The following is a 16,725-nucleotide window of genomic DNA, read 5'->3' as shown; positions in this document are numbered from 1 at the left end:
CCATCATGCCCGTGCCTACTCTTGGTGCCAGGAGCCGCAAGGGAAAGCACACAGATGGTTCAGCCCGGCCAGCAACAGGGTGAGAAACTCAGCTGGAGTCCCCGGTGCTGGCTGGATGGTTGCATCAGTTGGTCTGATCACATGTGCGTGGAGAGGGAAAAACCCTGGTTAAATAAAGTTACATCTGTGCCATTCGGCCTGGTGGAGGAGAGAGCTAGTCTCGTTTACAAAAGATTGGTCAGGTTGCTTAATTATAAAACTACAACATGGAGGTCCAAAAGATGAGACATTTCTCCACACTAATGCCATCTAATTCACCTCCCAAACACAGTCCCTTCTAGGACGGGCTTCCTTTCTCAGGTAGAATGTTCAACAGACAGGCAGTTGCCTGAACAATTATGCTTAACATTTTTATACCTTTTGAATTTTTAAAGGCTCGAAAGTTTCTAAGATATACCTACCATATGTATATGGTTATGTATTTTAAAAAGCGGTTTAGGATTTTTACAAATAATAAAGTTTGTAACTATGCAAATAAGGTTTTATTCTTCCTCAGGTTACACATATGTGAGGTTTTCTATTCAAAGGTTTTATTTTAATTTCCACTATATTTATGTCAGGATTGTAAGTTTATTCAGTTTACTTTAGAATTTGTAGCACATGATCCTGGGTTTTTTGGCACCATTCTTATCTTTTCTGTTTATTCTATTTATTGTTTTTTGTAAACAAAGTCTAGAAAGGAAAAGTTAGATTAAAATAGCTTGTGGTGTTGAAATGGCAGTAGGCATATAAAAGCATGTTTCTAATGGCTAAAAGTATTTAACAAATATTATTCATTATTATAAAAATATCTTCAGGAAATGAGAGATGAATGGAAATATTCTACCATTTTCTTTTTATTGCATTCATGTTCAAAAAGCATCTTTTATTCTCTGATACTTACACAAAAGCCTTTGTTTACCAAAATTACAGAAGAGAGCATGCATAGTTCAACAAAATTAATTTACATTTTGCTTTAAAATAAGTGCTGTGTCTACAGTAGAACAGATTGATACCTAATAGTCTAAGAATTAGTTCTAAACAAATAATGAAGCCGCTCTCTAGAAAAGCGGTTGAGGGAGGTTGGAAAGCTATCCTAGATGCCTGCATCCAGTCCTTCCTCCCGGCACCCTACTCCATGTTGAGAGAGGTCCTTTGGACTGTTACCAAGTAAGCCTGTGATCATGCAGCCATCGGTTAAAACTGTCTTAGAGTGAGGAAATAGTCAAGGGTTTCACAACCTTCCCAGGGGACTGAAAGCTGTATTCAGAAGTGAATATGAGGGCTGGAGATGGGTCATCTAAGTCCTTTCCATTCAAAGTGTGGTCCATACACCAGTTGCACAGCCATCCCCTGTGAGCTTGTTAGCAATGCAGATCTCAGGCCCCACCCAGGCCTAACAGTGTTCCCCAGGTGATGTCTGTACCTATTGGAAATTGAAAAGCATGAGTCTATGTAAGATTAATTGAATACCAAATCAGAAATGAGGTTCTCTATAGATAAAGCCAGGTTCAAATATAGCCTAGTGTGAGCATGTTCTAGCGGGTGATGGTAACTGATGGTAACTGCAGTTATAGAAAGCTTTCCGTGTGTGCCCTCTGTTCTCGGCAGTCCACATGCATTAGCTCCTTCAGTCCTCAACAGACTACAAGGTCTGTCTGCTATGAGCTGCTGTAATTACCTCCTATTTTATAGATAAGAGAACTGAGACATAGAGAGGCTGTGGTTAGTGCCCTCTGCAAAAAAACAACAAAACATACTCATGACTGGACAAGGGGAAATTTTTGCCTTATTAGGTAGAGCCAAAAAAATAAAATGGGGTAAGAAACTAAGATCATTTTTAGTTCCTCAATAAAAATTATGAGAGGCAGCCGAATAAGAGGAAATTTCTTTCTTTTAATCTTGTGAACCTTACATGTTCTATTTTTAAAATATCACTTATAATCCATATCCCATATGTCCCAACTACAGCAAATACATGATCTGAGTCAGTTATTTTAACCTGCCAATACCTGACTTCAAAAAGATGTCTAAAACTCTCGCGTGGAAATCAATGAAGTGAATGTGGACTTGATATGTAATTGGTCAACTCTAGAAATATGCTAAAAGCCAAGTTGCAATCTGTGGAGAAAAGTTTTGCTTGGAAAAATAAGTTTCTCCCTGTATTTCACCTGGTGTCTCCGCACTACAGCTCTTCCTGGGCTGCTGCAGGGGCGGGGTTGGGAGTCTCTGGCTGCCAGGGCCAGCAAGGCAGCAGGGTCAGAGGGGAGCCGGCCTGGCAAAACCCTGGCCCACCTGGTTCATTCATGGCTGTTGTTGTGTTGACTGTTGTCATTTTTTTATTTGGCAAACTAAGGGAAAAGAGATCAGTGCCCCTGACTAAATAGTCATGTATTTCATGTCCTAAAAAAGTTTTGCAGCACACTAATTGAAAATTGCTGGAATGTAATACTGTGTAGACTTTAACTTAGAATCAACTTTGGTCATTTAAAAATATTGGCACCTCTTTTTTCTCCTTGGTAAATGCCACTTACATTTTTAAAAATTTACTTCGTATTATGTTATTTGAATAATAATTTGAGTTTCTTATTACAAAAATATGATCCAATTTCATTGTAAAAAATCCACACACACACTCCCAAAAAAAGAAAGGAAAAAGAAGGAGGAAAAATGACCTATAATCCTACTGTTCAGAGAATAACTGATTAAAAACACTTTGGTGGGTATCTTTTATTTTTTCTAAACAGAATCACTTAAATTTTTTTTCAAAAAAATTTGACATACATACAATATGATATTAGTTTTAGGTGTACACCATAATGATAAGACATTTATATACCTTACGATGTGATTACCCCAGTAAGCCTAGTACCCATCTGACACCTTGCATAGTTATTACAGTATTATTAACTCCAGGCTGTACTTTACATCTCCATGACTATGTCTTATAACTGGAAATTTGTACTTCTTAATCACGCTGATCTTCTCACCCAGTCCACAACCCCTTTCCCATCTGGCAACCATCAGTTTGTCTGACAGAGTCATTCTCTACCTAGAACTTTGTGACTTGTCTTCCCTATTAGTGTGTAATATGTTACTGTTAAACGTTCTCCTAGAGTTGCATAGTATTCTGTTTATGAATGGTACTACACATTACAGAACTCACCTATCAGACATGTAGGATTTGTGTGGAGTGTGTGTGTCTGTTCATGTTGCCATTGAATGTGTGATGAATATCCTGGGAGTTATTTTTTGGCATATATCCATAGTTCCTTGAAGTAACTTTCTAGAATTGTATTAATAATCTAGAGACAACAACAACATGAACATTAATGAGTGTTTACCATGTGCCAAGCACTGTGAAAAGTACACCCTCCAACAATCATGTGAAGTAGGAATTATTGTTATCCTTATTTTATAGACAGGAAACTGAGGCTCAGAGCGCTTGCTGTCGGGTCAGGGTTACAGACATGGTACATGCTGGTTCCAGGGCTTGTGATCATATTCCACTTGCTCTCCAGCGTGGCTTTTATATTCTTAAGTCTTCTTTGTGCTCCTTTTCCATGTATTTTTTCCCTTGGTGGTGTCTTCCTCTGCCAACACCATGTGCTCTGGCTTGGTTTTCATCCACACCATGTGTGAGTATTTTGCCCTTGTGTGCACCACAGCTTCCTCAGAACATCCATGGCCTTCCAACTTTTTCTCCTCAAGACTTGCCATTTCCTTCATTTCCCACTTCTTGCTCACCCATCTGTTCAAAAAAGACTGGGCACCTTTCCTGTCTCCTGGTTTCTGTATTTAGCCTGTTCCTGCTGCCTGCAGTCAGGGTGGATGCTCTCATCTGCTTCTCTTGTGATCTGAAGTACTACATGGAAGCTAAGCAGATCGCCACCCGGTGCTCTTCCTGCCTCACTTTTCTCCTGAACCAAGGACCCCGGGGTTTTCATTGGTCCATGGACCAGGACACTGCTCAGCCTGTCATCTTTATGAGCACGGTGCATCGGAGGGGCAACAGCCACGACAGTCTGCATGTCAAGCCCCATTCCCCAAAACATAATCATCTGAAGTAAAAATGTAATCGGGATGAATGAAAAAGGAAGGGAAGACTTTCTGCCAGACCTCAGCTTCTGCTCTTCTCCAAGCTCTGGCTCTGCGCAGGTCCCACACTTTTCCGACTCCTTTGTTTACTGGGTCCTTGCCTCCTAAAACATCTTTATCCATCATTTCTTCTGGGTCACGTCCCCCTTCGTCTTTAAGACCCATTAATAATGCTGCCTCTTCCAGAACATCTGCTTTCATTTCCATCTCTATACATTGGAAGTCATCTGTCCTTCCCAGAGCTATTATGCAGGTTCCTTACTCATTTCTTATCATTATGTACAAGTCTTCGGTCTTACCCTTAAAGTCAGAGGCCAGAATTCATGTCTCATTTATTATTGTGTTTTCCACAAGGCCTAACACAAATGTATTCATTGAGTAAATTAATGAATAAGTGAATAAATAATAAACTACAAAAGCTTGTCCTATGTATATACAATATTAGAAAAACATAAAACTATTTAACAAAATTGATATATAAAATTCATATATTATAAAATAATTTAACAACTGAGATATAAAATATTTGAGTAGAAGTATAACAACACATAAGCTATTTGGGTAAATGGAAACACCACTTTTTAAAAAGCAAATTCTAAATAATCATTTCTTCAGATACAGTGAAAACAAAAATCATTCAGCAAACAACAAAACAGAACACAACCAATTAGGCCTAATTTTTTGGAAGGAAAACAATTTAGTAAGTAATTTTGGGGTTAGGACTTAACATGGTAATTGCTGAATCTCTTTTAAAGGAAACTGAGATATGAGATTATTCAGTGGGATTAGTAAGCCAAGGGACTTGGGTTCTCAATTAACTGTCTAAACCTTGCATATACTTCCAAGAATGTGTTTACAAAGGAGGAGACAATGTTTCATGTAGGAGAGAATGAGAGAAGCCACCTTATAAGTTTGTGGTAAGGAGTAAATGAGTTAATGCATGCAAAGCTTAGTGTCTGCAATATTGCAATCACTATAGAAAGGTTAGATGCTAGGTTTTTTCTCTTACAATGGAGTAGCCCTCATCCTCCCTTCTGTAGTGGCAGGCAAAGGAAACATGTGCAGAGGTAAATCTATAAGTCCTCACTTAGCATCATTGATAAGTTCTGTAACTTCAAGTGAAACGACCTACAACAAAGCCAATTGTACTGTAGGCTAATTGATATAAACAAGAGTTAATCTAGTTCCTATGGAATCTCATGAACATTATAACAAAACTAGAGGCCCGGTGCACAAAATTCGTGCACGGGGGGGGGGGGGGGGTTGTCCCTCAGCCCAGCCTGCACCCTCTCCAATCTGGGATCCCTCTCACAATCCAGGACTGCTGGCTCCCAACTGCTCACCTGCCTGCCTTCCTGATTGCCCCTAACTCCTTCTGCCTGTCAGCCTGATCACCCCCTAACCACTCCCCTGCCAGCCTGATTGATGCCTAACTGCTCCCCTGCCAGCCTGATTGCCCCTAACTGCCCTCCCCTGCAGGCCTGGTCACCCCTAACTGCCCTCCCCTGAAGGCCTGGTCACCCCTAATTGCCCTCCCCTGCAGGCCTGGTCCCCCCCTAACTGCCCTCCCCTGCTGGCCTGGTTCCCCCCAACTGCTCTCCCCTGCAGGCCTGTGTCCCCCTCAACTGCCCTTCCCTGCAGGTCCGGTTGCCCCCAACTTCCCTCCTCTGCCAGCCTGGTCCCCCCCAACTGCCCTCCCCTGCAGGCTTGATCTCCCCCAACTGCCCTCCCTTGCAGGCCTGGTCCCTCCCAACTGCCCTCCCCTGCTGGCCTGATCGCCCACAACTGCCCTCCCTTATAGGCCTGGTTCCTCCCAACTGCCCTCCCTTGCTGGCCATCTTGTAGCAGCCATCTTGTGTCCACATGGGGGCAGCCATCTTGTGTGTTGGAGTGTTGCTCAATTTGTATATTACTCTTTTATTAGATAGGATGACACTGAGTGAAAAGATGTTATTCGAGGACCTGCTGTATAATAAATATTTTTCTTAGTGTCTTATTTATACCTAAAAATTACACTACTGTTTTCATAAAACCTCAAGGCAATTAGCCAAGCATTTGTTTTTTATCACAGAGGGCCAGTTTACTGAAAACACGTGACTGAAGCTGCCAGTGTTTACAGCATGTTAGTTGGGAAGAGAGTGGAGCATGCGAAGCTAAGAGAGCAGCATGAAATCAGTTCCACAATTTTAGAAGCCTGATTCTTGGCTCTTTCTTTTATCTGTAATTATATAGTGAAGAACAAATGACAAGTCACCTTTTTGCCTCCAAGTGATCCCATTCCTATTTATAAATTCTGAGTGATAGTTGAAGGGTTTAGAAATGTTTTAGATGAGGCAAACTCTAGAAGACTAAGACACTGATTTCTAACTTCCAAATAGAATAAGAAGTTATTCCATTCCCCTGCCAGCCTGATTGCTCCTAACTGCCCGGGATCGGGCCTAAATGGGCAGTCGGACATCCCTCGAGGGGTCCCAGATTGGAGAAGGTGCAGGCTGGGCTGAAGGATACCACCCCCCCCCCGTGCACGAATTTTGTGCACCGGGCCTCTTATTTTGTGCACCTGGCCCCTTCAACCTCTTTTCAATCAGAATGTTCTTCTTTTCTCATATACTGGGTCTTTGTATGAGCTTTCCTTTGGGAAAAAGGTTTGAATGAATGAAAGTTGCCATTTTCTACAGTACAGATTCCATTTGCACTGAGGTTGGCTTGGGATTTAGGCCAGCAGGATGCTCTTCATTGCCACCAGAGCCCTAAGCAGCATGTGCAGATGTAGAAACTGTGTGTTCATACTTCCACACACTCACACAGTGCGCTGTGGGCTGCCGTGCTCTCTGGCTTCCGCATACACTTGTGCAGATTGTGCACTGCACAGTTCAGAGGTCACCAGCCCCATCACACTTGTATTACAATAATGTTCAGTTAGGTGTTTTGAGGAAGAGAGTCCCCTTGGAGCGGCATACTTCCCTCCAGCCCTCCACTGCCTCACACCCACAGGCCTGGTCTGTCTCCTCTAAAATGTCTCCTCTGGCTTCTTCTCTCCCAACTTTTATAATGAAAATAAAGTGTAAAATAAACTCATTTAGGTAGGAATGTCTGCTGGGAATTCAAGTTGCCAAGGGCTTTTGTGTTTTTAAAGAATGATTGATTAATCTAAGTTAGATTATCACAAGAGAGAAGATGTTTTAAAGCCAGGAGGCAGTGTATGGCTAGTGCCCTTTGTCCACTCTGAGCTGTCAGCCCCCCACTCATGTGAGGAAAACTCGGGCCGCAGCCAGCCCCCTTCTTGTAACAGACTGCCCACCTTTCACCTCAATACGGTTCTAGGCTCATCTGGTTGGTTTTGTGTGGGTAACACATTGAAAAGGTGACTTGTTCAATAGAAGGGACAGGAAGCAGGGACCGGGATTCCCACAGCAGTTATTCTTATTTAATTACAAGATTTTCATGTACTCTACCTCATACTCTAGTAATCTATGTGTCTTTCTTATTCCAACTACACACTTGTAAGCTTCCTGAGAGCATGGTGTCAGACTTGTACCTTCTCCAGAGAGTGCTGAAGTTAGGCCCAGGTTAGGTAGAGGATTAAAGTTGCATGACTTGGAAGGGTCAGAAATATAACTCAAATTTCCTAAGGCCATATACCCAAATAGTGTTCTTTCCATGCTACCACTTTTTCAGTTACCTGTTGCTGGACAACAAACCACTCCAGAAGTCCAGTCCCCAGACAGCTGCACTACTGTTTCTCCTAGGTTGATGGGTCAAGCATTTGGATAAGGCTCGGGTGGGCTGTTCTGTTCCACAGGATGTTGACTGCCTTGACTGGGTCACTCATTGGCTGACTTCACATGGGTTGAGCAGAAAGGTCCAGTAAGACTTCATCCCCATGTCTAGAACTCAGAGCTTCTCTTGTGGCCTCTTTCTCTCCACATTTCCTCTCCTGTCTCAGTATTCTAGCCTGAACTTCCTTACAACATGGTAGCTATCTTCTTCCAGTGAGAGCAGAAGTCAGCAGGCTTCTTACACTAGTGCCAAACTGGCCCAGTTTGACTTCTGCTGTATTCTCAGCCAGGTTCAAGGGGAGGGAACAAGGTGTACAATGAGACAAGGACTAGATGGTGGACATCTTTGGGAGCTAACCACAACCATCATTAACCAACATGCAGTGTTCGTTCTCCTGCAGTGTCCTGATAGAACAGAGAAAATCAGCCAAAACAAAGGGGAAAAAGAACAATACCCTGAAACACTCATCCTTTTCCACCTAAAGCCCAGCCGAAGAGTCGGGAAGGTGGCACCACCTTCCCACAGGCCCCTGTCATCGTCCCTTGGCTGAGCTTCTTCTGGTGGCATTTGTCTTTACTTGGTGGGATATGTAAAGACAGGGTTAGTGCTGGTGCTATCCTACAGTGCACTCTTCTCAGTAATTTGTTTTTAAAGCTACTGCTCTGTTTTCTGTGTCAAGCTTTCAAATGCATATTCCTAAGGGCTTATTCTCCAGGCAGCAGTTAGAAACAGTACTTTTCAGTGCTGTATATGTGTGTTGCTAAAATGGAATACACCTACAAGTAACCTTTTCAACTGTTAATTTCCATCTATAAGTCAGATTATACGCAGTCACTAAGGAAAAGCAAAGCTCAGTAGGTTTCTCTTTCCTTCTTTTTAATGACACGGGGTCTTTATGTGAAAGGACAAGCATCTAAAACTGAAAAATCAATTTTCTAGCCTGTTCCAGCTCCAGCAAAATGTTTTCTTCGTATTCTAGCTCACTTGCTTTAAAGTATCCTACCTAATGAGGATAATTCTCTTTCTCTGAAAAAAATTCCCTTAATCTTCTAAATATCCTGGGGAAATTTTTTACGTGTATCATTTTTCTTTTAAAAAAAAAAAAAGCAACAGACTTTTCCTTTTGTTATAGTTAGATTGTCTTTTGCCATTTAGATAATTACTCAACCCAGAGTATTTTTCCTAGAAACAATCAAATAAATAAAATGCTCTAGTGTCATATCAAGAGAGGAAATGTAAGAGCAGCTATTTATGGGCTGCAGGGACAAAACTTTTCCAAGTGCTTTGGGGAAATCTCACTTTTTAAGAGATTATCATTGTCTGGAAAGTGATGAGATGTGTCTTATATAAATGGAAATCTTCAGTTTCCCAAATGTGTGTGAGAGAAAATGTAATTTTTTTGTACCAGCTGCCTGGGAGTATGGCTTACTGAAATCCAATTTACTCTCCCGATTTGTGGGACTCAGTAGTTATAGAAAATATTTTATGTACTTTTCTATATGGGAAAATATTTACGCATGGCACAAAGCCAGCATTCAATTAGGAAAAGTCCAGATTTTTTCAGCCTCTATTTTACCCTTTTTGCATCTTTTTGGTAGTGGCAGTAGTTCGTTTGCTCGTGTTTATTTGCTATTTTCTTATGCCTTATCCAGGATCGAAAAGACAATGTACTTCTTTAAAATAGTCCAGATCATTGGAGAACTTCGAGGATTTTATTTTATTTTAAATATTTTTTCATATCTTTACTTGCTTCATTTTTAGGAAGAAGAATTAGAAGCCCAAATTTCCTTCCTTCAAGGACAGTTGAATGACCTGGATGCCATGTGCAAATACTGTGCGAAGGTGATGGACACTCATCTTGGTGAGTGAACTGCTTTGGCCCTGGGAATGGTGATAGTCATAACAACAGAGCCACTAGGCCCTTTGTTAAGCTCTTCACATGAATTATCTCATGTAAACCTCCTACCAGCCTATGGCAGATACACTGTTACATCCCCATTATACAGATGAGGAAACTGAAGTACAGAGAGATCAGTAAAATTTCACAAGCATATATCTATAGTAAGTGGAGTAGAAATTCAAAATCAAACAGGCTGACTATAGTTTTCAACTCTTCACTGCTACACTGCCCTTTGTAAGTATCTGTCTACCTCAAGCCAAAATAAAATGTTGCGCTTTCAAGATCAAACCGTCAGTTTTTTTGTGCCAACCTGGCTGTAATCACTAATGTGATTGCTTGGACAATGCTTTCTTTATTTTTTAAAATACATGTTTTAACCAGCTGCCTGAAATACATGTTAGGACCACATGACCTTTTCTAACTCTGACTGTGCTTAGAGTCTAAGAAATGTCCTAGTGTACACATGAGTCATATGTATGTCACATCAGAAAGTCTTTGGCCACTACTCTGCCTCCATTTGTAGAGGTCTGTGTTTTGTATGGTCTCATGTATGTATTAACATGAGCAACTCCACATTGTTTGCAAAAGCTTTGATAATGCATAGTGTTACTGTTTATCAGCCCACTTATGGACATTCTTTCTTCCTCTACTCGGCAGTGTCTAGCATCTGTAGTTTGGGAACAAATTAGGAAATTGAGACCTGTACTCTAATGGGAGTGGCCTGTGTGCTGCTTTATGAGTATGGAGAATGGCAACACCAAGTATTGTAAGGAATCAGGATGCATCCCACCTTTGAGGCTCCTTCCCTCCAACCTGAGGGTGGACTCTCTACCTCAGACTCCAGTGGTCTCTCAGCCTATTAGGTCTCGAGTCCATTGCTTGTGGCCGGAAGGCTGTCACTTGGGGTTTGTCTGAACCATCCTTGCCTCTGGCACGTACTCTTAGGGATTCGGAGAGCTGCTGCCTTAGGTGGCCGGCTGCCTGTCAGTATCTGATCAGGCAGCAGGATGGGCCCTATGTTAGCCTCCGCCTTATTTCTACTCTCTTGACCACTCCTTCAGAGACAGAGTTCAAGAGGAGGAAACAGCAGGAGAAACCGGGTCACATCTGATTCCACCCCTTCAAAACTCTGTTTTCTCATGTGTTTCTCTATGACCATTTTTATATAGAACTAAGTTTACATGAATATCATAGCATCACACTTTAAAATGTACCCAGAAGAAGTAATGAAGAGATAGTTGTATATAAATGACTGATATGTATTATATGACTAATTTTAGCTAATTAATTCGTCTTAATTCTAAAGTGTGTACAGATGTGTGTGTGTACACATGTGTTTTTGCTGTTTCTTTGTTCTGGTTTTTTGCTTCTCTGGCTACATGGGTGACCTTTGCACTACTTGATTTTGCTTTTGACCAAAGTAGGAGAACAAAGAAGTAACTGAGAGAAAGATTTACTAAAACTCCAAAAAATCCTGCTAGGAAATTTCCAAGCTGTTTGGTCCACGTAGCAGTTATTAAAGCAGCTTGACTTAAGCCTCAGAATTTTCCATGGGAGGGGGAAACACTTTAATTATAAAGGAAAGCCCATACCAGCTGTGAGTTTTCAACTAACCACAAAACTAGATTTGTTTTGTGTTTCACTTTCAGCGAGAATCCTGCACACAGTGACTTCTGTTCACCATATAAATGTCCTGGCCATGCTTTTAAAGGGGGTTTCAGGGATGCTACAAAGAATTCCTGGCCCCAGGACCCACAGATAAATTTCCTTTCACCTGCATGTTATAACATTCGTTTATTAGAGGGTTTTTCTGTGTTGCAGGCAATTTTGATTCTAAGCAGAAATTTTAGGAAAACATCATTAATTAAGGCAAAGCTCTTGATTTACTTGACTTATTATAGTTACTTTAAAAATGGCTTTAACACCCTAGTGTTTTTTTCCATATAATGTTTTCTATTTTTCCTGATTATCAAAGTATTCTAAAATTGGAACAACTGAAATATTCATTAGAAAGTGACTGAGTATAGTAATTTAGATATGCAATCTCTATAAAAATTCTAATAAATTTTATTTATTAACATAAGGAAATGTTCATGATATATTATTAAGTGAAGAGGGCAGGTGGCAGACTAGTGTGTATTTGATATGAAAATAACTGGTAATAGTGGTTGCCTAGGTGAGGGAAGATTATAGAGGGACTTTCTAAGAGACAATCTTCTATGCTCAGAAAATGCAAGGCAGTCACTGAAAATCTGTAGACAGTTTAAGTGCATGTAACTAACACCTAGCGGGGGAGGTCAGTCTTTGTACTGTGGCAAGAGGCAGCTGTCAGAGCAGCTGAGTGTATCTGAGAAGCAGAGACGGCCTCCTGGCATCAGACAGACACCGGTTATACAGGCTCTGTCCCTTCTCAGCTCGGCCAGGTTGCGATTGTGTGCTCTTATATAAAATGGAGATAAAGGTATATATCTTGCCAGTTTGCTGCCAAGATAATATATTTTTGAAGTTTAGCACAAGGCATGGCCCAGAGTGGGTATCAACACAAATCCTCTCCTTATTCCCCTTAACCCCTAACTGCCCCTTCTCAGGGAAAACCCATCCAGCCCGTGACCAGAGAGCTGAGTGACTGTCTAGTATACGGAAGAGCTGGGGCCAGTGGCACATTGCCCAGCACCTAACTGACTGAATACTGCTTTTCAAATGGTGCGGAAAGATGGTGGGATTGTGGATGTGCTGATTCTGAGATTGTGTGTGTGAGCTCTGTGATGAGAACGATTTCTCAGAACTGAATGATGGATGTGCACGCATTGACATGGTCCAGACGCGCGGGGCCACAGTGCAAGCTGTGAGCACTGCCTCAGAAACTTCTTCTAACGATAATGGTCTGCACCGCGTTCCTTCCATTTCAAGGGAGTTCTGTATCACTCTATGCTTTCATCGGACATGCAGTAATATCTTGAAATGTCAGGTATGGCTCAAGGCTGTTACTATAGCTGATAGAACAAATATAGAGAGAAGCCTCTCCGTTAAAAGTTATAAAAAGGCATTTGTTCAGATTGTCCTTTAATTACAGAGGCAGTAAAATTGACAGGTTGGCAGTATTTCCTTATGAATCTGGAACCCAAAACTGAAAGAGTATTTGTTTTATCAAAATTCTAATTTTATTACCGCCACAGAATTGAACTATTTGAATTCAAAGATTTAGAGACAGGAATTAAAAATAAGTGTTTTATTAAATCTAAACTTTTCCTGACAACTTCAGAAGACTTTCTTTATGTGTTCATTTTTCTGTTGCTATAGTTACTCCCCTTCTTGTCATCCTGACAGTTGAATTGAAAGCCATTGACAGCGTGGTATAACCCCCGTGGCTGAGCTCAGGCTATTTTTAGATTTGCCATACTTCACATGTAATTGCACGTGGGCGAGCAGCCTGCACTTCTCTGATCTGTGAGCAGCTGGGCTGAGCAGCCAGCTGTTTACAGGGAGTCTGAGCCGCTCACCCTGCTGGCCTCTCATGCCCACACCTGCCTGCTCCCAGTGGAGGTGTTTCCATCGTTGGGTATTTAGACTGGGTTCCAGCAGCTTGGCCCTTTCATTGGTTGTTCATATAAACAATGGGAGGGTTAAATGCAATGAATTCAGAGAAATTAGGTTTCCTATGCTCTTGTGGAGGGCCCTGGAATAGGACCTTAGACTAGTAAAGATGTAGGAACCCTAAAAGCCATCTCAGCTACTCTTCATTCCCCAGACGAGGAAACCAAGGCAGGGAAGGATGAGTGACATGCAGCTAGCTGGCACCAGGGGTCCAGACCCGAATCCAGTCCCTGGCTTCTCGTTCACTGATGCTTCTGCCGAGGCCACACTTGAATCAGTTGCTCGATTTCAGACCTCCTGCTATTTTCTTGCACATGTCATTACTGATTTTACACTTGTCATAATATTTATGCAAGAATTAGCTGTAAGAGGAGGCCAGTTTTGAAAATTAGTTTATGTGCCTCTGCAAGAACTTTATAAATCTGATTTTTTAATGTTTATAAAAACCACTTTCAATGGGTGTCTTTGAAAATGTTCAATAGGGCAATTAACTAATGACTTTTGAAGAACAGAGAGAAGATGTGATCACCAGACAGCTCTCTCCCTGTCAGCCACACTGTGATAAAAGCTTTCCACAACCGTTTTAAGAACTTGAAGTCCTGTGTTTAATTGTGTGGTACTGCATTTCCTCCAAAGAAGGAAATAGACACTTTGGCGAGGATCCTGTGAGGGATGCAGATTCTGACTCAATGGATCTGATGTGGGGCCCCAAGTTCTGCCTTTCTAACAGCCCCAGGTGACCTGATGTCACCAGCCCCTGACAGAGTAGAAGCAGCAAGGAGCAAGGGGGCTTAGAATTATTTGGGCTCAATTTAATGATGTGTTCCTAACCCCACACTTCAGGCACATGTGCAGCTAAAATCTGTGGGCAGAGGGCTCACAGCCTCCCTGACAATGGTTGTAGCCTTCAGCCATCAGAAATTCAGTTCTTTTTTCAGCCTTTCTGAAATTGTTCTGTTCTAGGTGAAGTCCCCTCCCCCGCTCCCGGTTTTATCATCAGAAGACTTGGAACTATTGATCAGCATCTTTCTTGTGCCCACCCTGTGCCTATTTAGAAAAACTTAGCAAACCAAGCACTGTCGTCCCCCTTTCCAGGCTAAGACACCACAACTCTGACCACATGACCTCAGTGCAGACTGTCCACCTTTCATCATTGTATTTCCATTTTCTGGCTCTCATTTCCCCACAGGCTTTTCCCCAGGAAGAACCCAGGTTTTCCATCTTTCTAAACTGTCTGACCACATGGCCTGTTCTCACCGCTCCATACAGGGCTGCCTCCCCATCTCTTCCAGTCCCTGTCCTCTCCAGTTAATGACTCAATAAACAAAAGATGCGTCCACCCCATCTTTGTGGAAACAGGCTTGCTGTCAATTGCGTGAAAGGTCAAGGACTTTTGTGGACACCCCCAGCATCTCGGGCTGAGCTTCACATCTTGTGAGTAGGTGGAGGAGAAGCCGAGATAAGAAGGTTGATGTTCATTGCCGAGGGCCATTTCTAAATCCCAGTTGAGGAGTGGCGCTTAACTTTCACTAGTTCCTTATATCAGCAAAACACGTATGGCCTGAAATTCACAGAAACATATCCATCTTAAAGCCTACTCAAAGGGTTTACTAAATGATGTAACTTTACAACTTATCCAAACTGCTCTCCTATCTCATTGCTCCAAAGTGAAAGGGAATGATGGCAAAACCCCAGGGTTTTCCTATTTATAAGACTCCCACTATGTTTCTTCTTTGATTTTGTAAGTACATATTCTGGCAAAGGCATCTCACTGTTATTGGAGCTTAGAGCTTTTTAAGTTTAAAAAATATACTTAAAGTCTCTTCTTCTGGTTGACCCTAAGGTGCCAGCCATGTCCTAAATGTGATAGATTTTTTTCTTGTGAGGAGTGATTTTTCTGTCCCTCTGGCTGGCAGGATGGTAAGCCCTGCGAGAATAATACACCTTGAAGATTACGAGCTCTGTGCTAAGCATACTCAGTTTACTGAAGAGAACTGTTTGTAGCCTGAAGACTGTTCTTAAGTGTAGTGCACACATCTGCCTAGTCTCCCCTGGATTCTCCCAAGTGCTGCTTCTTTCCCAGTGCTGAGCTTTCCCAGTGCTGAGTTTAGGATTTTCAGCCGTTCTGGCAGCTGGATACAAAATAGGACCCTTGATTAGATGTTCTGTGTAATCTGCTTTTTGCTTTTTAAGAAAAAAACTGAGCATGAAGTGCCTGACTCAGTACTCGGCTCTTAATAGACCACTAATGAATGCTGTTTCCCTTCACCCCCCACCCCGGCCACCCCCCACCCCCCCCCACTTCTCAGTTTAGGATCTGGTTGATGATGTTAGTGTCACTTAATTCTTTATCTGAGAAATAACTCACCTACATCTGTTTCTCAGGAGATAAAAATCAGCCCTGATGCTGCTGGAAAAGCCTCCCATTGGCCATTCAGCCAATACTTACTAAGTATCTGCTCTCTGATATAAAAATAGGTTCTGGGAGGAGCGGGGGGAGGGTGAAGAGGAAGAGTGGTGATCTACAATTGAGCTCAGTGTTTAGAAGAGGTGAGTAAAACTTCAAAGTAGGGAGAGCGAAAGAGAATATACCTCATCAGAAATACTGAAAGTGACACGTATCTTCACAGGAAGCAAACCAAGGTCCTCCCAAGAGCACTAGTCCGTGATCTCAGAAACACTGGCAGGGACAGGGGCGTGGAGGGGGGGACTCTAAAGTAATAGAGATATAGTGAGCACAGCACCACATTGGGATCCAGATGACCTTGGGTCCAGGATTTGCCATGTAGAACTGTGCAGTTTCAGGAAACTTTAGTCTTTGAGCCTCATCTGTGAATTATAGTTCCAAGAGTAAAAGATGAGAGACCAGCATCAGATGCTTTCAGAGGGAAGACTGTTCATAGGAAGCTGATGCTTGGATACAGTTTTCAAAGTGGACTTTGAAAACAAGGAGAGGTGTGGTGTTAGGAGAAGAGGAAGGCCTTCTAGAAGGGGAATGGCATTTGCAGGGACACACAGAGGTACATACCTTGTGTTAAAAGGTGAACTTGATGCCTACAGTCTTCTCCTAAGCCTGCCTTCTCCCAAACTCTGGACAAGTATGGACACATTCTGTGAACAGAAATCCCAATGGCCCAGCCAAAGTCAGTAGTGACAAATGACAGGCCTGCCCCCCACTCCTTGTCTAATGGCCTCTGCAGCCACTACCACCCTGGGCATGCATGTGGCCCTCGGTCAGCCACATGTGAGCCCTCTGTTTGTATCAGCCTGCAAATTTCTTGTTTAGTCTGGGACAGTCCTTAGGTGAGGTTGTC

General features: G+C 42.2%; 1 protein-coding gene across 4 annotated transcripts in view; it reads left to right on the top strand.

Annotated features, from left to right (window-relative positions):
• Positions 1-16,725, top strand: part of TBC1D5 (TBC1 domain family member 5) — a 481,832-nt gene that overhangs the window by 451,477 nt on the left and 13,630 nt on the right. For all 4 annotated transcript variants that reach the window (XM_080675845.1, XM_080675847.1, XM_080675846.1 and 1 more), the window contains one exon: positions 9,679-9,778. In XM_080675845.1, the coding sequence (XP_080531971.1) occupies positions 9,679-9,778 (100 nt within the window). The remainder of the gene's footprint in view (positions 1-9,678; positions 9,779-16,725) is intronic.

The sequence above is a fragment of the Plecotus auritus genome (assembly GCF_963455305.1).
Source record: "Plecotus auritus genome assembly, chromosome: 6".
NCBI lineage: Eukaryota > Metazoa > Chordata > Mammalia > Chiroptera > Vespertilionidae > Plecotus > Plecotus auritus.
This window is presented reverse-complemented; position numbering and strand designations above follow the sequence as displayed.